The sequence below is a fragment of the Eleginops maclovinus genome, chromosome 15 (assembly GCF_036324505.1).
Source record: "Eleginops maclovinus isolate JMC-PN-2008 ecotype Puerto Natales chromosome 15, JC_Emac_rtc_rv5, whole genome shotgun sequence".
NCBI classification, from domain to species: domain Eukaryota; kingdom Metazoa; phylum Chordata; class Actinopteri; order Perciformes; family Eleginopidae; genus Eleginops; species Eleginops maclovinus.
Window position 1 is genome coordinate 7,742,614 of NC_086363.1, and position 21,464 is coordinate 7,764,077.

At 40.7% G+C, this 21,464-nt stretch overlaps 2 protein-coding genes across 2 annotated transcripts; one reads left to right on the forward strand and one right to left on the reverse strand.

The window, feature by feature from the left end:
- The first annotated feature begins 311 nt into the window (after nt 1-311).
- Nucleotides 312-9,276, forward strand: nr2e1 (nuclear receptor subfamily 2, group E, member 1). The gene is made up of 9 exons (XM_063902036.1): nt 312-856; nt 3,440-3,585; nt 4,244-4,331; nt 4,708-4,940; nt 5,425-5,571; nt 5,774-5,870; nt 5,982-6,131; nt 6,250-6,355; nt 6,651-9,276. The coding sequence occupies exons 1-9, from the start codon at nt 790-792 to the stop codon at nt 6,811-6,813; spliced, it is 1,197 nt and encodes a 398-aa protein (XP_063758106.1). The 5' UTR covers nt 312-789; the 3' UTR covers nt 6,814-9,276.
- On the reverse strand, nt 8,663-20,903 carry snx3 (sorting nexin 3). Its single transcript, XM_063902037.1, has 4 exons — nt 20,684-20,903; nt 13,403-13,498; nt 12,396-12,520; nt 8,663-9,504 (listed from the first exon to the last, which is right to left on the reverse strand). Exons 1-4 carry the CDS (start codon nt 20,843-20,845, stop codon nt 9,399-9,401), a joined length of 489 nt encoding a protein of 162 aa, XP_063758107.1. The 5' UTR covers nt 20,846-20,903; the 3' UTR covers nt 8,663-9,398.
- Between the last annotated feature and the right edge of the window lie 561 nt (nt 20,904-21,464).

Below are 21,464 nucleotides of genomic sequence, written 5' to 3' on the forward strand. Positions count from 1 at the left end.
TGTTCTTATATAGGGTTTTAAATTCGATCATTATTCAAGTATTTAAAAAAAGAAAGAAAAAGTGCTGCCTATAAATAATGCATGTTAATCTAAAACAAGTTTAATGTTGAAGAAACACGTGTTTTTTGTTTGCAATGCCTCTTGGTCAATGAGCAAGGCACTTCCCATCACTTGCACACACATTCACACGATCCCTAACACACACACCCTCCCTCACACACCAGTGACGTCAGGCTGGAGTTTGGAGTAGAAAGCCAAGTGGATGAAGGAAGTGGAGATCTCCACCCTCCAGCCTCCAGCCTCCAGCCTCCCCCTGACACTTCTCATAAATATTACCGAGGCTTATTTGAGGAGCTCGCACCATTAAGTCACGTCGTGTCGTGGTTTTCACAAGCTTTTTACCTGTCAGAATATCAGAAATTAAGATTTGTATTCTGCTTTCACACCGGTTGTGCTCCAGGCACCGTTTCTCCAAATCCAACTTTATGCACCGGCTCTCGCTCGCAGATTTGGAGGGCTGCTGCCCGTAACAGGTCGCTGCAGTCCGGGGGACCCTTCGTATTAAAGGCGAAGATTGACCAAACAATGTACAACCGTGGGTCATAATTCTGGCACTTCGACCGGAGATCTACTCTGTCAAGTTTGGCAACCCGGGACATTTGCTTGCCGATCTCAGCGCCGCTGGCAAAGACTTACAGGAAAGTGCTGCGGATTCAAAAATTGTTTTTGGCAGCAACAACAAGGCAAGAAAGAGGACGTTTTTCATTCTCAACTTTATTATTAAGTCGAATGTCCATGATGAGCAAACCCGCAGGCTCAACAAGTGGCTGTCTGGATATTCTGAATGTCAAATCAAGTAAGTGTTCCTGACGCTCGTGCAGAATATTGAGTAGCCCGGTGTGTTAGAATAAGTGCTCTAAAATGGGCCTTACTTTCACATGGTGTGTTAAACATGAACATAAAGCTGCTGCACGGTTACTGACTACTGTTATCACGAATTCACTGCAACAATTTAGTCAGTTCATTCATCGTCATCTTATTTAAATGTGAGTAGAGTTACGTCGGAAATATTCCGAGTATACACACTGTTTTATCCATGAGCGATAATTAAAGCGGCATCAGTCTGACATATTTTCAAATCATATATATTTCGTAAAGTTGTTCAGGACTTCAAAAGGAAATATTAATCTGTAAGCATGCTTCGATTATTCCTCTAACGTGTTGCCACTTGTTGCCTGTAATTTCACTGTCAGCAACTGTACTATAAAAGAGTAATGTGGAGAAAAACAGAGAGATATTTAATGACTCACAACATATGATTATAAAACGTGAATAAGAGATTTATTTATTTGACTGCATTGCTGGTTTTAACAAATTAATCAATAACGCTCACCTGTCTTTAGGTCTGCGTTCGCGCTTTTCTGTATTACTCTAATAAAACAAAACAAAATTAATTTCAAACTTCATTTATATAATAAATCCTGAAAGTGTGCGGAATATTTAATCCAATTGAGTATTTTCCTTGTAAGATCAAAGGTAGTTAAATGTTTTACATTACAAGAACATTAACAATTGCATTTGTCTTTCTGTTAGGCCTCATAATGAATCCAAATTAAACCTCAATAATAATACAGTATTATATATGTTTTTAATAATAAAAGGCAATTCCTATTATTTTAACACTTGCCTGTCTCTTCCAGCCTTGTCCACGTGTGATATTCAATCAAAACTGCAGATTTTTCTGTTTAATCCTTAGATGCTTAAATGTTTGAAGTCCTGATAATAACCAATACATTTTAAATTAGAATAAAACAATGGAAAATCCAACACTGCAAATACTGTCATTCAAGTTCATACTCACATTATGGGTGGTCAGGAGACATTTCCTACACTCAGTAAAAGTTTATTTCCACTTCTTTTAGCAGGTTTTCTTCTTGATGGTGATTAAGTTAATAGAATATGCCATATATCTTCAAGCAATTACTGCACACAATGGATAGGAATTGGACTCCCACAGCGGGAAGATAAATACATTTCCCCACTTCACAACAAAATTGTGCGTCATTTATTTAATTGACTCAGCAAAATACTTATAGTACAGTTATATTTCGTTGGCCTCGAAATTTAGCGTCAGTTACGTTTTAAACTTTTATTTTAGGAGTGCGCAAACTGACTTACGAGTTGCTTAGGATTTTTAATTATCTGTTAATCAGTAATTGACTCCAATAAGTACAGTCAACATTTTTATTATTTTATTTAAAAATCTAGATTCTACTCAGCCTACAGACAAAAGTAGATAACTTATTATAGTGCAGGTTGAATTTCTGAAATGACTCCCATGAGGAGATGACTTTCAATTGGCCAACTCTATAGAAACTCTTCCCAGACATGTTACATAAAAAGTAGCCTCTCCCTATCTTATGGCAATTTCACGGCTGTGGCCAGCAGTTAAATAGCCTACATGGCCTTCTGATTCTCCATAATCTGGCAATTGAAGCCCTATAACTCTCCCCCTGAAGTCATTGTTTTTGCAGCTCAGTAGTTATTCCCATGCTACCCTTTTTGACGGGTCACTGGTGAATCAATGAGCAGGTGGCAAAACGTCAGTGTAATTACATAGACGGCTTTCCCTCCAGAATAAAAAAGGCTCCCTCATATGCATACAAATATACTTCTTTTTAATAGATTTGAATACAAAATCTTCACACAAAAAAAAATCACATTTTTTCATCTACACCGGGGTCGATTTACATACACTTCATTTGAGTTGGTGAAACGAGTTGGTGCGCATTATTCTCATGGTGCAGTGTCACTCCCTAATCCTGGGGCCTATAGACCTGCGGGATAAAGCAGCTGTCGAGTCCCATTATGAAGGGGAGTTGGCAGCTTGTCGAGATCCAGGCAGTCAGACGAGGTTCAATGGGGGAAAATCATTAAGTTAACACTTTCCCCTAATGTCTCCATTGTGCCCCCTCAGGCCATTGTCTTAGAGAGCTCAGATATGACGCTTCCCACCGGACTTTATTCTTGAAATGTGCGCTGTGAATTCCCATGCTCGGACGAGGCACTGTCCAGTGTGTGCGTGCGTGCTCGTGTGTCTGCGTGCGTGCTTGCCTGTGTGTTTTGTGAGGTCCTCGGACAAAACCAAGTCATTTGCAGGGTCCTTTTCCCATCGCTCCACTGTGTAAAACGACCTTTTGGTTATAGGATGTTAACAATGGAAATTTAAGCATCAAACCTGACAGCTCTACGGTACTAATTTCACTGAACTACAGAAGCCTATTGGAACTTTTCGAAATTGATTCGCAACGTATCCAGATGTTAAATATTGACGATCCGAAATGTATTATTATTATTTTCCATGATCAATGTATTAATTTCCATCAAATGTGGGATGAGTTAGTGAATGGGGTCTAACAGAATTGTGGGCCTTTCTCAGGTCGGATTCTGGACATCCCATGCAAAGTCTGCGGTGACCGCAGCTCAGGGAAACACTACGGTGTTTACGCCTGTGACGGCTGCTCGGGATTCTTCAAGAGGAGCATCCGCAGAAACAGGACATACGTCTGTAAATCTGGTTCTCAGGTGAGGCCTCCTCCTATTGTTTTTCGAGTGTATAACCTCAATTAAGCACATGCTTCTTTAGTCCTCATTGTTACATAAGCCTGTGGAAAAAGTGCAAGTTCCATAAATTAGAAATATGTGATGGTGTTGTTTGTGCAACAATTTTCGGGAGAATCAAACAAGTAATTTGGGATAAATATACAGTTGCGTTCTCTCAGTAATTAATTATTAGCAAGTTACAATTACTACTTTAATCTCGATTGTCAGCTTAATGCACGTATTGCACATTTTACGCGCAGATCCTATCTGCTTTTCCCTTATAACGCTGTGTTAAGTCTCCCTTGATGAGCCTAATTGTGTCATGCCTGGACCATTAAGTATTGGGCTAAACACCGCGCTGCTATAATATACCAGGTGTAATCCAACCTAATGTGATGACTCGAAAGCGAAGATTTAGGCAGCAGAGGGCGGGATAGTATACTTATCCTCGGGATGAGGCCGCAGTGGAGCCGCAGGGGAGCAGGTCGATAACGATGCGATAATAGCACGATCTTTCGCCTGGAAATTGGCCTCCCAGGAAGATAATAGCAAGAAGCATTTGGTCGTGAAAGATGAGATAAATCTAACGGAAGTCTCTAACTCTCTTGCTCCCTTTCTCTCCCCCTCTCTTTTTGTACAGGGTGGCTGTCCCGTGGACAAAACTCACAGAAACCAGTGCAGAGCGTGCCGTTTGAAAAAGTGTCTCGAAGTGAACATGAATAAAGACGGTAAATGGGCTTCATTTAATCACCACGTTGGCCATAGACAGCTATACAGTGCCATTTGGTTGGAAGTTGGAAACGTGTTTTAAGGCTGTTAATGAAGGATGGAAAGATGTAACAGGTTGATTGTTACCTGCTCTGCAGTGATTATTAAAGGGGATGTTATTTCAACTCTGTGGGACACTTAGATGATCAATTATTGTGTTCTTCTTCTACACAAACAAAACGGGCACTTTAACTTCTTTATTTTACGAATGCTTAAATACTAATTAAATTAACTCAACTATTATGTGCAGTCACTAATAAACAAATGAAATAATAAGTCTCTCACTCGTGCAGAGATCATGCCTTCACTGTGTGTCCCTGCTGTACCGTTTCACAGCAGTTCAACACGAGAGGGGGCCCCGGACGTCCACCATCCGCAAACAGGTTGCTCTATATTTCCGGGGGCACAAAGAGGTGAACGGATCATCGACCCATTTCCCGGGATCCTCTCTGTCTGGCCCTCCTTTCTTTACCACGGTCACGCAACTGGAGCCTCACAACCTGGAGATGAGCGCAGCAAACACACCGGAGAGACAGGCCCTGGTGGGTCTGGCACAACCCACTCCGAAGGTATACTTTGGGAAACAATACTTTAAAAAAAATATATATATATATATTTAGGATTTAATAGCAACTAGTTCAAGTATTGATGTTATGAGTGCACTGATCAAGCCGGGCTTTACTTAGATGTTGACATTTACAGCACTTAATGTATTTATTTGTTTAATCTAGATTTATCTGAATATAGGACAATTCATTAACGGTTAATGATATTCAGTTGATATCTGTATTACAGCCTTCCAAAATGTTATTATTGGATTACAGTTTTCTCCTTTAGGGTTAGAAGTTGAAATTCTTGCCCCTATTTAGCCCTGTAAGAGCCTCAAATCCGCCTATCAGATTTCTGACTGTAAATCCACCACAAGCAACACTAATAATTATAAAACCAGGTGCTGGGGCTTGGAATTTGACCTTTGCTTTTTACCATTCTGTGAACTGTGTCTCATTATGACATACATAGACACAAAATGTTGATGATTATTTCTGCTTCTAGTACCCCCATGAAGTCAGTGGCACCCCCATGTACCTCTACGAAGTGGCGACGGAGTCTGTGTGTGAGTCAGCGGCGCGCCTCCTCTTCATGAGCATCAAGTGGGCAAAGAGTGTTCCCGCATTCTCCACCCTGCCTTTATCGGATCAGGTAAGCTTTGGAGTACAATTATTACCATACAAAACATGCACATGGGTCGATTTGGTCAATGTAACTTGATTTAGTCCTACTTTAAATGTTGTTAAACTGGTTCAATCACTAGTTGTATTGCACGGAATACAAATTCACTTACAACACATTCTTGCGTGATCGGAGATAAAGTTCAGCACTGAAACAATACCTGTTTTTGCAGCTGATACTGTTGGAGGACGCATGGAGGGAATTATTTGTGTTGGGCATCGCGCAATGGGCCATTCCTGTGGACTCTTCCACTCTTCTCGCCGTTTCTGGTATGTAACAGAGCACATCTGAATACAGGCCATTAACAGGCCTCCTGAGCTGCACATGTAAATGCATGCATAAACACACCACAATGACAATTTCTCTGTATTTATTTGTAGGAATGAACACCGAAAACACAGAATCTCAGCGGATGAATAAGATCATTTCTGAGATACAAGCACTTCAAGAGGTGGTCACCAGATTCAGGCATATGCGCCTCGATGCAACAGAGTTCGCCTGTTTGAAATGTATCGTGACTTTTAAAGCCGGTGAGTAGCATTGTCTCAACGTTATTCTCAATCAACCAAACTAAGGTCCAAAGGCTGGACTAATAACTACATTAGTAATTAATATGTCGTTATTAACATAATCGCTTCTGTTTTATAGTTCCTACACATGGCAACACTGAGTTAAGAAGTTTCCGCAACGCCAGCGCCATCGCTGCACTACAAGACGAGGCACAGCTCACCCTCAACAGTTACATACACACCAGGTAAGATTAAACTATAAACCCATTATTTACCTCTTTATGTCTTATCTAATCCTCCATCTGTCATGTTTCACGCCTATGTCGAACCGTGTCGTGCAGATAACCATTAGCCAAGCTTCATTATAAAGTTAATGAGGCAATAAGCCACTGTAGCATCCTGTAATTGGGCACAGGTGCGTTTTTTAATTAGCAGCTATTTGTGTCACAGGTGTGCGTTAATTGACCAGGCAGCGTCAGCCATTGAGCACAGAAAACCAGAGAGAGTGCAGCTGTTTTTGACCCTAGTGATGTGTTTCAGGTACCCGACTCAGCCGTGTCGCTTCGGGAAGCTGCTCCTGCTCCTGCCCGCGCTCCGCTCGGTGGGCCCGTCCACCATAGAGGAAGTGTTTTTCAAGAAGACCATTGGCAACGTGCCCATCACCCGGCTCCTCTCCGACATGTACAAGTCCAGCGATATATGAATTCTCGCCATCTTGAAAAAAGACTTGAGCTAAAAAGGCCCAGAGAGACCCACCAGCAGGCGACAGAAATCAAATCATAGCAGGTGTAACCGTGGGTTGAATTATTGCTGAGCATACAATCTGTTAGGCTGTCTTAAAATAGCCTGTTTAGGCCTATAGGCTCATTTGAAACAAAGACTGCAACACAGCAGGAACTCACTAAGTAGCCTGTTAACAGTTGCTCTAGTTAAGAATTAGACAGTAACTTTCATTGTAGAATTACCTGTTTGATACTGCAGCCTGCAGTGTTAAAGACTCTGGAGGGAGAGCACCTGCCAAGTACTGACAAAGAAATATTATATATATATAAAGACGTTTTTTGAGTGTCTGTGAGACCAATGAGCTTGACGACCAATTCAGTCCTTTATTGCTGTTATCAATCTCAATGGAGGAAACCAAAAAAAAAAAGAAGACAAATAAAATGACGAATGCGAAACGCTGTCCCTCTGACCTGGTGCTGAAACCAAACGCATGGTGGAAGAGGTGCCAACTATGAAGAATTGGGGGGAAAAGACTTTTAAAGGATATGCTTGCATTGCCTGTCGACTGAAAACTTACATTCATCTGAAGGTGGTGTTTGTATTTAAGTGGTTACTGTCCTGTTTGTGTTCCTGTGTCCTGTTTGAGGCTGTTTTAGGTCCACTTTGTGAAGTTAGGCACTAACACTGGATGAAATAATATTCAGCACTTGGAAATGTTTTTGTGGCCTGTGATGTTTTTATTCTGCTGTAAATATTTGGAGTTATAACTTTTTAGAGTTGTAACCAAGAGAATAAAAGACAATGAATTAAACTGCTTTTAAATAACCCAGATATTAAACTACTGGCGAAGGTGTTCTTAGATCTAAATGTGAAGTACAATTTACAAATATTTTAAGACTTAAAAGGTACAACACACATGCAAAAGTAATTAATAACCTCGATAAGACTCATAATGAACGCCAGTTGGTGATTTGTTCGCACTTTATACATCATTAAATCAGGATCCTTCAGTTAAAATAAGTTGAATCATTAATTTATATGCAAAAAACGTCACTTAAATCCAGTTAAAAACGTGGCATTTCAGATCCATCAGCTCATTTTACAGGCTTCTAATCCAAACATGTATTTATTCAAATCAAACTGCCAGTCAGATGCAAACATTAAAAACTGCTGCTGCATGACCCAACAGTCTTAATTAATTACATTTAGAAGCTGGCTTTGGGGTGGCAAATAAATAAAGCGACAACTGAGTGTTAACAAGACAACACAAGTGTTTGTGATTACTTTGACACTACTATTTTCAGTTCTTGGGTTGAAGTGTCCCTTCAATTAAAGCAATGTTGTGATACATCTTTACAAAAAGTGAGTTAACGTACATTTTCTAAAAGTATTAATAATAAAGAATAAAAGACGGAGAACTTTTCTGTTTTTAAAACAGTAATCAGACCACAGATGTCTTTTTTATGTAACTGGATGTGGAGCATAAACAAATCACATAAAGCCTGGCTTGATCATCACGACATACCCTGTATGAAAGTATCAAGAGTCAAGCATTATGTATGCATTACATTGACCTGTGTTTTGCACCGTTATTGTAAAGGTTTAATGATTCAACGTTCGAGGTAGTACTTTTCAAATGAAAACTCAGGAACGTTGCATTTAGCTTTGATTAGCCATAGGCCTAAACATTTTTGTACTGAAATTGACAGGTTAAGTATTTACTGAATAAGTAAATATTGTTGTCCTATTGTTGTGGCAGCTCGCAGCAGACTATCCAATGTGGAGTGTTAGAGGGGTCAGCAGCCCGAATCAACAGATGTATGCGTGTGTGGAGACATTTCACCTATTTTATTGGAAAATCTTCAAAATAAACAAAAATGGCACAGCAGTATACAAATCTCAAAATGCATATAGCCAGTAGAAATACTGCAGTTCCCTCTGTGTAAATTACTTCTTTCCTTTTAGAAAATCATTGTGATAACTGGTCAGGTGCTGGTTGATACACACAAGTGCTTCCTTTAGAAGAGGATTAACTGGGTGTGATTTAAAAGTCGAGGCCCATCAAATATATATATATATATGTTTGTGTGTGTGCATGTGTGTGTGTGTGTGTGTGTGTGTTGCCAGTTATGGTGTGCAACATGCCAGTATTGGATATATATGATGGGAAATGCTGTGTGTCTTTACAAGAGCTTTGCATACATAGAACGCTCATTCAATGTAACTATATAAATGAATATATTCAAGACAAAGCTAAATGATGAATACAGTATATATCCATGTTAGTGGCATTTCCAGACAAAGAGAAATTACTATAAATTACCTTCAACCACAGTGATGTGTCGAACATTCTTGACTCCAATTAGAAAGTGAAAAAAACATAGATCATAGTCACTAATTAAACTAAAAGAGGCAGTGAACAATATTACTTTGGGGGGGGGGAGGGAGAAGAAAAGTTTAAATGTTTATTGTCTGAGAGAAACCTGGAGCAGTGAAGAGAGCTTTGGACAGTCGGGCTGACTGAGCAGGGCCGAGCAGCAGGCCAAGCAGAGAACATCTTTTCTCTCAGGCTTGTCTGATTTTGGATGGGGTGTAGGTCTTGTCCACAGACTCGTCCTGTAGAAACATGTGCAGGCAGCGTTCGTTCTGAGCTAGAGGATGACCCGCCACTCTGAAACACACAAGAGCAAAAAGGCAGGTTTGAAACCCGAGTGCCTGTTCTAAGGCGGGCCTTGGTGACAGGAATGTACCATTGGACACAAAGACACACATGAATGGGGGCAGAGAGTGACGAGAGCATGGGACTCACTTTGAGGTAAGAGTCTGGAAAAGATTCAGCATGAATGACCAAATTAATTTTCTGCATCACAAGTCATCAGTTTACATTTTAACTAACCAAACGTTTAGGAGTCCTTAAACGTCCTTAAACCTTAGGCCTTAACACCTGCAATGATGAGTAACCAATACAACATTAATAAATACAGTTACATTAATGATTTTAGTTTTAAACGTAGGCAGAGGTGGACCAGCAACTACTGTTCAGCATGGTAAAATGAACCAATATTGATTTTCAGGCTTTAAGTTGGCTAAAAGATGTTTGCTGATGCCTCTGTCCATAGCAACACATTGCTTTGCTAACGTGTCATAAATTCTGTCTAATGATACTAATTGCAATCTACTGCAGGTAATGCACGGACTTTGGATCAGAACCAACCCTATGATGGTGATGAAATCAAAACTCAAGTCAGTCGCATAACCGCCATGAACATTGGATAATGAATATCAATGTTTGGTTGTGGTGACACGTTCTTATTACGTATTGTTTTTAACCCCCTCTTTTCCAAGCCATAAAAAAGGGAAAGAAAGACTTGTGGAGGAGAAAAACCCATCATCCCAGGGTAGATGATACACAAGAGCCCTCTACGAGAGCTTCAACCTATAAACGAGAAACTCCACTACCTTGTGGAGTGACAGTCTGTAGGAGTAAGTGTGAAAGTGAAACTTGAGATACATCAGATTTTTCTTTGTGGAATCTGGCTTCCACACATCTATCCTTTGTATTATTATTACCATCTTCTGCAGGAGGTTATATATTAGGTCACATGAGTGACAATTTATACATTTGTCCAAGGTTCATTTTTTAATTTCCAATCAGCCTGAGAAATGTGCTCATTTATGACTGTATGCTCAAGGATTTGTCGTGGTTGGGGTGATTTTGAAAAAGCCATTCTATTGACTGCTTCATAACCTCTTTGACTACTGGCTACATTTAATCGATGGGTAGGGGCCGCTACTTTGGGTGGCCTGCTTTGGAACAGTTTACAGAACTATTACAGCTAACAAAACTAACAGCTAAGAGCACTTACAGACACAGGACTTCTGTTTCAGTTCAGAGGAGGCGACCAGTCAACATTAACTGTTACACAGTGTTTAAATTGACATTGGCTGAGTGTCTCCCCTCATGTATTTGAGAGTCTAGCCATCACTCACCCAATTTACTGGTATGCCTATGAAGAATGAATTTTGCTGAGCTGGCATATTTTTCAATCTTACTTTTTAACTTAAGGTTTATTTTGACCAAACCATAGTTGGTGATTGTTAGAACAAGAGAAAGACCTTACCAAGAGTGACTTTGAATTAGGTTTTGAGAAAGAAATTAGGTGTGTTTTAAGGTTGATAAACAAGGAAATTGAGATGGTCTTAGTCGACCTTTTATGAGCCTATTCTGTTTATTCAGTATAACAAAAGTAGATAACTCGCCGCTTGGAACAGAAGTCCTGCCGTCTAACAAATAGACCTAATAAAAAATTATACCATACAGCAGTTCATTTAGATATTTTCTGGATTATTTTAAAACCAATTTTGTTAATCCTGACGCACATGAACCAGAAGAAACTTAACGAGAATGAGCCAGTGCACCTGAGACCCCTCAAAAAAATGTTCGGGAACAGGTCAAAATGACAAAATCATACTTATGCATGTGAACCCTTTACAGGAAGTATTTAGAAAAATAGAGCAGCCCGGGGGATTCATTCAAATACAAGGACAATCACTGCAGTGATCATGCCTGCCCCCCAACATAACCTGTTTAATAGCTTTCTGAAATTGAGATGATGACATTGAGGACAAGGTGCAGCTGAAGCATGTCAAAATGTCAAGGCCTGGCTTGCGTTTTGAAGTGGGGATGTAAGCCATTCTTCTTTACCTGAAGCATGAATTATGTTTGACTAGCCTAATCAAAAGCTAATGGTTATCTCCTCTCCTCCCTCTCACTTGTTTCACGGCGACAATCATGTTTACCATGCCAGGAGATCTCCTCTTCACAATGCTCTCAATCACAGATTAAACAATGCTGCCAGCCACACGGGCCAGCATTAAGAGTGAACAATGATATGATCAACAGGAGTGTTTCATTCATACGAAGCAAGGGGGGGGGGGATCTTAATTACCAACACATTCATCTTCTTTAAAAAACATATTTATGGATTTAAATTTTCTCGACTGTCTTTGAGCACTTAATATTCCAAAAGGAAACATTGATGCATTTGCACATGAAACAAAGATAATGGCCAAGTCTGCAATCAAAGCAAATCATTACAATCACGCTGTAACTTTTATTGTTCCGCAGCTGAAAATGAGGATGCTGGATCAAAAATAAGCAGAGGTGCACACACGATCCCGCGGAACAACGCGCTGTAATTGGAGCTGCAATTATCATAAATTACACATCAACAATAAAACAAATGTGGGAAAAATGATGTTGTGGGGGTGCACACTTGAGTCCTCTTTGGTTGTTCTTGTCCTTTGCAAAGTAATTATAAAAGAGAATTAAGGACGATAGGGAGGAAAGAGACCTGTCTATCTCTGCGGGTTCAGTTTGTTAACAATATGAAGAGAAGTGAAAAAGTTGAATCTACTTATTACACAAACTGTTTAGTTGTTTGCAAGAGTTACAATAATTCCCCGCTAAGCAGGAACTGCAAACGATGAAGGGAACTTATAAAGAATAAATTGTTCGAACCTCTTGCAAAGAGGGATGGAGGAAGACACGGAAAGGCTTACTTGTTGAGAAAGTGCTCCAGAGCCTGTCTCCGCTCCTCGATAAAAGAGTCGTCAAATATCCCATCATCCCCTCGAAACGGAAGTTGCCGGAATAGAGCTTTTCCTGGGAGAGGCGGGACGACCACCTGAAACATAAGGGACAAAACATCACAAAGCAGCACTGAAGGGGCTTGTATGACACTTTAAGGAGGATTTTAGTGCTTAAAACTTGGGAGAAATAGACAAATTTGTAGGACTAAGGTACATTTTTAAATGAAACGATTGGAAAGAAACCACCCTGTGCTGTAAAATCATTTTCCAATAAAAGGAGCTAACAGTAAGCTCCAAAAATGTTAAATTAAACGAGAAAGTCGCCAACTTGGCAACAATGATACCTCTCCTTTTGCCCTCCAAAGCCACTCCCTCAAAAGGGCCATATTGAATATATTGAACGTAAAAACGAACATGGCTAACACAATTACGATAATCAAGCTACAGCAATGTAAAACCTCTGGAGTGCACACAGTTATGTCCGTCCCATCCGTCCTTAAATCCATCCAATCTTTTCTATTAGAAATGGTTGAAAAAGGTTGTCATAAAGCTATATTTTTCTACCTTTTTGTTCGGAAAGAACTACTATTTATAAAGTTTTTTGACAGAGCATTTGATTTATTGAAGGCTGTCAGTATGTGAAGAGAATATCAAAAGAATAAAAATGACTAAAACCAATTAACCCTAGCTTGAATATTTTAAATTTATAGAGATTGTGTACAGTCTGATTTGGGGAGAACATTTTGACATGCCTTTTCTGAGGCTCTAAAGTGGTTGTGTGGCCTTCAATGACAGCAGGAGAAAGAACACAGACCACATTAAGGGTTAAATCTTCTTTAACAAACAGCAAAGGCTCAAAAGATCACTTGACAACTTTCTCTCTCATACAAAAACATGGCACGTGATCATTGTTGTGTGTTGATTTGATAAGGTAAGTACTCAAGAGCCTTTGTGTTGAGTTCACTTCAATGGCTCACCTTGCTCTCCCTCTCCAGCTCCGCTCTGAGCCACTCAAAGTCGCTGTACCGCCTCCGTACGCTAGACTCCTTCAGCTTGAAGATGGGTAGGTTGGTCTGTGGGTACAAACATGCATATGGCACACTGTTAAATGATGTCACATTAAGGGTTGCCTTGAAGCCAGAGAATGTCATCATTTCTGTGAGACCATATCAAGCCAGTGCTCTTTATTCCAGTCAGTAACATAAAGGGTGGGTACACAATTTTTAACATACCATTGTTTATTAAGGACCTCAACTATCAGTTAGTATTCACATTAAAAAAAATCCGAAAATATTGAAACCTATTCTCTGCTGCTTGATACCTTATGAACTGTTACTCTGCTGAATGGCATGATGGGTGAAGCTCTGTGTGAGCCAAAATTTAGGCATTTACTCTGCTAAGATTGCTTGGGAATGTAACTATATAATGGCAGGTGTATTGTCCAGGACCCAAGGAAGCGCAGTGTCGCTCGTTTGAGTGATTTAGTCTGAGTAGCAACACCACATGGCAAGCAATCGGCCCGTTCGGAGCAGCACTTGTCAGTATGAAAGGCAGAAAATTATCATTAGAAACCGAGAGAGAACTTCACGATGAGAAAGAGTGAAAGGTTTTATTGCACTGGGTTTGGGCCGTAACCTTGTGTTATCTACTCTGACTTTATTGAAAGGAAGAAAAGAAACAAAAACAACAAAGACTCCTTCACCAAACCGAAAAGAAGCATTTAAAGTTCACCTATGTTGCGCTCACCAAGGTCCATCGCACTCAGAATGTTAGGCCATTTTGTCTATTTTGTACACTGACGTGCAGAAATGTGCATAATTCTTCTTACTTTGCAGTTGACACACACTTGAGAATTAATTTTATATTTTTTTTTAAAAAGGGGGAGATGTTTTGACATTGACAGAACATTGAGCAAACAGCAAATTACAGCACAATGCCAAACCTCTTCACAAGTCCTGACAGTACATGGCCATCCCGTGACAATGTACGAACAAGGAGGGAGTGAATAAGCATTTCATTGGCAGGCCACATTCACGGAAGGTCAGAATTCATGGAAATAGGAATCACAAGAGCAAAGCAATTGAGCAAGTAGGTGCAGCATGAATACAGTGAGCTGCAGACTGATCGATGAGCAGACGACGGTGCGCAGTAAAGGGGATGGAGAGTTAACTAGAAGGCTGAGTAAATGGCTGAACAAAAGAACGCGGTGGGGGTGTACGCGGTCATAAAGGAAGAGCAGAAAAAACTGGAGGGGTTGTGAGCTTCATCTGGTCTGTGCAGGACTAATTGAGGAGGAGGGAGTGCAGGAGTGGTCTTTTTGCTCTCATGGTCTCTCCCTTTCAGTCTTTTCCCTCTTTATTTCCCTTGCTCTGTGATAATAAGTCAGATTTTCTGCCCTTGAGACTCCTCTTGTGGTGTTTCAATGGGGGAAACCGAAGCATTTGTTTTCTTCCCCCCTCTGCTTTATCCACTCTTCAGTAAAATATTATAGATCCTGCCCAAATTAGCTTGGTAAGGGCACATTTGTTTGATCAAATTTGACTAAATAACGAGGAGAGCTGCCGACCGACTGATTTCCTATTTGACGTAAAAACTATTTTTACCAGGGAAATGATTGAAAGAGAACCCTTATTTATGTGACTCAGTTGTCAATTTATAGATACACTGAATGTTTTAATTAAATATCCTCTACCCACACCGTGTTTTTTATTACAATAAATATTATGTGTTAAAGGACTTTGCACTGTAAAGACTGACATGTTCTACCTTTCATAACTCCCTCTAGTCACTTTTCTAGTGCTTTGTGTTTGGTATTTGACATCTGTTCATTATATTACCCTGCTGCTGATACCAACTGATTTCAAAACATGTTTCAAACTCTATATGTCATTCAGCCAACCTTCTGTGTTAACTTGAGCACAGAAGCTGTTTAACTAGAACACCCTTTTTTTAGCCACCACCCCCCCTCCTCCCAGCTATTTTTTAACAAACCATTTTGTATCCGGTATCTTTCTGTCACCTTTGTGGCGGATGCACACTCCCTCTTTCCCATTGTGCATTTCTGTTACACCACAGCCCTGAAAACGTCTCTTTCCCACTTATTTCAAGTTCTCTCCAGGTGAAGTTGTCAATGAGCCCCTCGATCCTCCTCTTTCTCAGGTCACAGGAGAAGTGGATTATCTAAGCTTTATCACCCCAGTGCTCTAGCATTAACTCCACTCTCCTCTCACCGTGGTCTGTTACCTCACAGCATGGAGCGCCGCAAAAGTTAATCCTCACCACAACAGATCACAGTTACAGGTAATCTGCCACCGCCGTGACTCTAATCCCATCATGTGCACACAGAAAACACTTAACCACGCGTAAGCACACACTGGCGTTCATGAAGTGGGCATGCACAGGTGTTAAATTTGAGGTTTGACCACTCACACAGTTAACAATGTAAATATAATAGCCTGAGGTGTTCAAACTTGTTTATGCACACACATTCGAACCCGGACTTCTCATCTCAACACAAAGAAGCCAGCAGTGAGAGTGTAAGGGAAGAAAGTCACCTGGCCTTTCAATCCTCTCGCCCTCTCAAACCCTGTGATTAAGAGATTGGCCTTGCAGGACAAGGGGAGGACCCAAAATGACAGAAGTGAAAAATGAGAACACACACACACACACACACACACACACACACACACACACACACACACACACACACACACACACACACACACACACACACACACACACACACACACACACACACACACACACACACACACACACACACACACACACACACACACACACACACACACACACACACACACACACACACACACACACACACACACACACACACACACACACACACACACACTGCGTGGGAGCCCTGCGAGTCAAAGATAAGGTTTCTCGGCCTCTGTTCTCTTACGGTTGGTTAGAGGTTAGGGACCGGTGTCTCAACTTACTGGCCCCTGCAGTGATTGGGAGGTGGGACCAGCCCACACCCAGCCGGGTCTTAGCATTTCATTTATTGTCTAAAAAAGGCACACTTTGCCTCTCACTTTCTAAGGGACTTAATAAAACTTGAGAAGAAAAAAACATGAGGGAAATTAAGCCAGCAGAAATGGAAAACTTAGAGAAAGACAAAAAAAACCCACACAAATAAGGAATGGTTATATTAAAGCAGCTGTAAAAGAGAAAATGCTTTGAAAAAGACCATAAAGCTAGATATAGTTCCTTCAAAGTAAACCACCTAAATCCACTTTCCATTATGAGTGTCTAAGGTGCAATCTACGCTCCATAGGAAGAGCATGTGATTCATAATGTGTGGGACACAATACCTTATGCTCATTGAAAATGGGTTGAAAAGAGGCAGAACCCTTAAAAACAGCGAGACAGAAAGAGCGAGAGAGGGGATAAAGATCACTCATCTCCTGAGAGAATAGTTCAAGGCCACCATGCATTAGCTTTTAGCAGGATGGATTAAGTCAAGTTTGAGAGTGCGCATCCTAAACCTCCCCCATGAACCCTTCTTACCCCTCCCATATACTCTCCTTTCAGAATAATAGCATAAAAAATGGCAACATAATACCATCTCATTGCATCATATTCCAAAGTGGGGAAAAAAAAGACAGGGAACAAAAGCGTTGGGGCTATGGGTCTTTCGCTCTCGCTTCTCCATGTACTCTCTCACTCGTTCACTCGCTCGCCGGCCCCTGCGGCCTGACAGCCTACCCTCTCTCCGACTCGCCTAGCTGGCAAAAAGCTGCTTTGTTGCCATAGTATCAACTCCCACTTTTGATAGTGTCATTTCAAGTAGGATATGGTAGCCTTGATACAATATGTTCCCTATTTCCATTAAAATAGTTGTCGAAGAGGATGCTGTAGACTTTGGATTACACTTGACTGTGCCTGACAAGCGCGCGCCCCCCCCCCAACACACACACACACACAAACACACACACACACCATTTTATTAATGACTAAAGGCCCCCGCCCCATAGCCCAAATGGAAAAGAGAAAGAAAGAGAGAGGGAGAAGCTATGAGAGTAGAGAAGAGGAGGGGTGGAAGACTGAGTGAGAGTGAGCGACACAGCTATAAGAGGCCTTTTATGTACTCCTATCCATAAACAAAGTGAGATCCCAAAGTTCGCTCCCTTGAATGTGCTCTTTGGATGAGATGGGAACCAACTAAAGACAAGAAATGTTGATAATACCCAACAACCCCAACTCCCCCCCCCCCCCCCCACACACACACACACACAAACACCCCAACTCCATGTTTGCTGAGGGTCCAGACAAATACACTACGCTGCTCAAGGAAGTCCTCTCAAGCCAGCAGCCACACAAAAAAACACAAGGGTGATATGATAGGACTCTGCTGAATAACTCTGTCCATTACCAACATGAAAAACATGTGAAGAGTCAGAAAAGAAACAGATCCTACCAGCTTCATGTGGTCTATAAGCCATTTGATAAACTACGCTTAAAACTCAGGGATTTAGGTGAGAACAAAAATCCATTGTTTCAACACGACCTTGGACATTACAAGGCCGCTCAGGCAAAATGAGATATCCGCCTCCTTTCACTAAAAACTTAGCTTCCACCTCTTTCAAAAACTGACTGAAAGAAGTATATTGATCCCATTGATTTCAAAATAACAAATGCAGGCCTGGTTGTCAAAAAGCCACCGTTTCCTGCCCCAAAGGATTACGTTTCTAACACCAAAATAAAACATTTACACAGTTTGTTTCACCAACTACTTGTTGAACATGCACACTGCAACTCAAATACACACTGTCATTTATTGAAATAGAGTAAAGGCAAACTTAACAATATTATGAAAGGAGAATACATTGCTCTGGTGTTTATACTATATATTAAATCATATACAGTCATCAAAGGGGCTTCAGTTACACATCATCAACGAGGCAACTGACTGCAAACAGCTGGGAGTGAAATGGGATAAATGGGCAATGGGATGAAGGCTGGTGAGGGGGTGGCTTTCTGCCCTCCCATAGGTGGGGGGGTGTAAGGATGGGGAAAGAACGCTCCAGCTCCCCCACACACCCTGGCCTGTTTCATTCTTCTCTTCTCTCAATGAGGGGATTAGGTAGACTCTCTCAGTGCGGCCACAAGTGCTCTCGGTTTCGATGTGGATAGCAGGACAGCGGTGAGAATAGGAGACAAGGGAAAGCGTTATTAAACAGAGAGTATCTAGCATAGTTATTGGAGAGAAAAAAGCAGTTCTAAATATTACAAGTAAGATGGAAACAATAAGAGCAAAGCATAGGCTATGCATTCCAGGCCAAGGCATTGTGGCTAACGCTCTTAACATGCTGGAGATGGAGGAAAATGCTTCTAAAGAAAGCTGAAGAAAGGAGAAGGAGAGAAGCAAAGCAAAGTTGACACCACGTTTGTTGAGAAGTGAGGGATGCGCCGCTACTTCTGTGGTCTTATGCAAAGTAGGGTCACACAGGGCTATGAGGTGCACAATAATGCTGATTACACGCATATGCTAATTATTACACGCTAATCAAGTACAGTAGCCTTATATTCAACGCTAATGCCTGGAGACGGCTTCTCTTCCTTCAACCCATTTCTTAAGGTAAAGGGAAACTATAAATACTTTAGGGCTGCTCCCCAATCTAAATACTCTAGGCCACTAACTACAGGGGTGTCAGTCAACTGAAATGACAATTTAAAGATGAGAGATAGGGCAATCAGATGAGATGAATGACTGCCTGATAATTTCAGACTCTCAATACAGCCTGCACATTTAAAGTGCGTACAGAAGAGCCCTGGAATGGCTGAATTTATGCAAAAGCCTATGTGGTGACTGACATGATGAAAAAGTAAATGCAAATGTCTTCATTTTTTTTAAGTTTGTCAAATCTTGAAAATGGTGCCACTACTTTCTTTCTATGCGTGTGTCATATTTGAAAGCGACTATTATAGCGTCTAATTTAAGTTTGACAAATTCTTCTAAACACTTGAAACAGTAGGTGAAACTTTTAATCAAGCTCCAAGGCATGTGGGTAAGTGGACCTTGGTATCATTTTTATCAACCATCATTCTTGTCTGCTATTTGTCAATTGGTTAAAGTACAATCTTTGCATTGTTTGTCTAAAATCATTCAAGCTGACTCAGCCTTGATTCAAAGAGGAAAATGAGACACACATCTGTGTTTCGCAATAGCAACGACTGTCTAACAGTTATTCTCCTCACTGATTGTGCAATAACACCACATGTCACATTTCACGTACGAGAAAACAAATCTTATATGTTTCTTTACACAAGCATTTGGACCAACTACTATAGTTTACAAATAGACTGAAGGAACCTCTCTATGAAGAACACAATTTGTTCTCCTCTACAAGTATTCAGTAGAGCAGGAGGAAGGAAATGTGGTGAGGGGGTTTGGAGAGCCTGGAAAGGATCTGGCAGCACGTTGCATCCTGTCTACAGTCTCAAAGAAGCTGACTTGCAAAGTTATGTTCCCCTTTAGCCCAGCATTGGAGAATTGTTTATGACCCATCAGTAAAAACAGTTAAAGTAAGCTCTCTTAAAACAACAGACATCCTTACTCAAGTAATAGTAGTATGGTGTGTTTATGGTAGGATATAGATGAGCACTTTTCAGGTGGTTCTCAAGTGTAAGCCATTCTGTTATCTATTCTCTGCAGTCAGAAAATGGGGTGTGGCTGGAGTTCAACTCTGTACTGTCCTGACAGGGTAAACTTTTATGAAGGGTTGTTTCATCTTCGTTTATTCAGTTTGCTGCAGGGGTAATGGGACAGTTATTTGAAGACTTGTATGAATTGGTAAAACAGTAAAATGTCACGCCACTGAAGAAAAACACTTGAGGCTAAAGTAAACACATTTCCTTACAGCTACATGCCTGTTACAAGTTGAGCAAACATTAGGAGGTTCAATGTCCCTGTTAACATTGTTTTCAAAACCTCTTGATTACTTATTAACAAACATATAATCAACTTAGACTCAATTCAGATTGCTAAACAGTGCTAGCTTGTTTTACGAGTGTTACTAGCCTGCTAGCTAGCGTTAGCAAACTCGTGTTGCAAAGACCGCTTCACAGACATTTATACACATAATAAAACATCGACTATGTGATTCTATATGGGTCTTGTGTTGCTCTGGGCGACCCCGATGTCAACAAGTCATAACTTTCTGTGTCGACAGGAAAGACGTTAGATACTTCAGGTAGCTAGCTTAAAAGCTAACATCATTAGCAGTTGTTACCTTCAGTCTGACTTCATACGTTGTATATCTGGTCCTGCCAACCCCGATGGTCTCAGGGTTGCTCACGTCAATTTCTAGAAAATTACTTGGAGGTCCATAAGCGTCATTTATGTTCTGGGGCTTAGAAAAGAGCCTTCTTGTGTCAGCTATGGTATCAGCCATTTCTCCCCTGTCCTTCTAGCGGCTAGTGATAGTGTGAAGTTAGCCAGAATACAAATACCTACATTCCGTTGCTCCCCTTCAAAATAAAACATAGAGGGGGTGTTGTGCGCGGGTAATCAGAGGTATACAGACTGTGTGCTGTCTTTAAGGAGACTTTCTGTATTAAATGATGGTACTTTGTTATATATGTGACTGTTTACCCAAAGTTGTCGTTTATGCACCACAGTAGTTTAGGTGTAACTTTTAAGTTGAAGGCAAGTCATACAATTTCCGATTTTGATAGGTCTCTTACTATGGCAAGCTTGAAAAGGCCAGCTCGCTGAACTTCCGATCAGCTGAGGTTCAGCTGACGATGCCCGGCCACCTGCTGCTCGGTTTGTTTACAACCCGCTAGTGGGCATTTCGGTTGTAATGACGTTTTCGGACGACATACGCAATTGTAATCATTGTATTCCTGTAATCAGCACCAATAATGCTTTGAAATGTAAAGAAATTGCTGCTTAAATGCAAAAAACACACACACACAGGTCGTCCAGCGTTGAACAAATATTGCTTTAGGATGCAATGCTTAAAATAATATTAACTATTGAAAAAAACTTTTTTTTACTAAAAATGTATT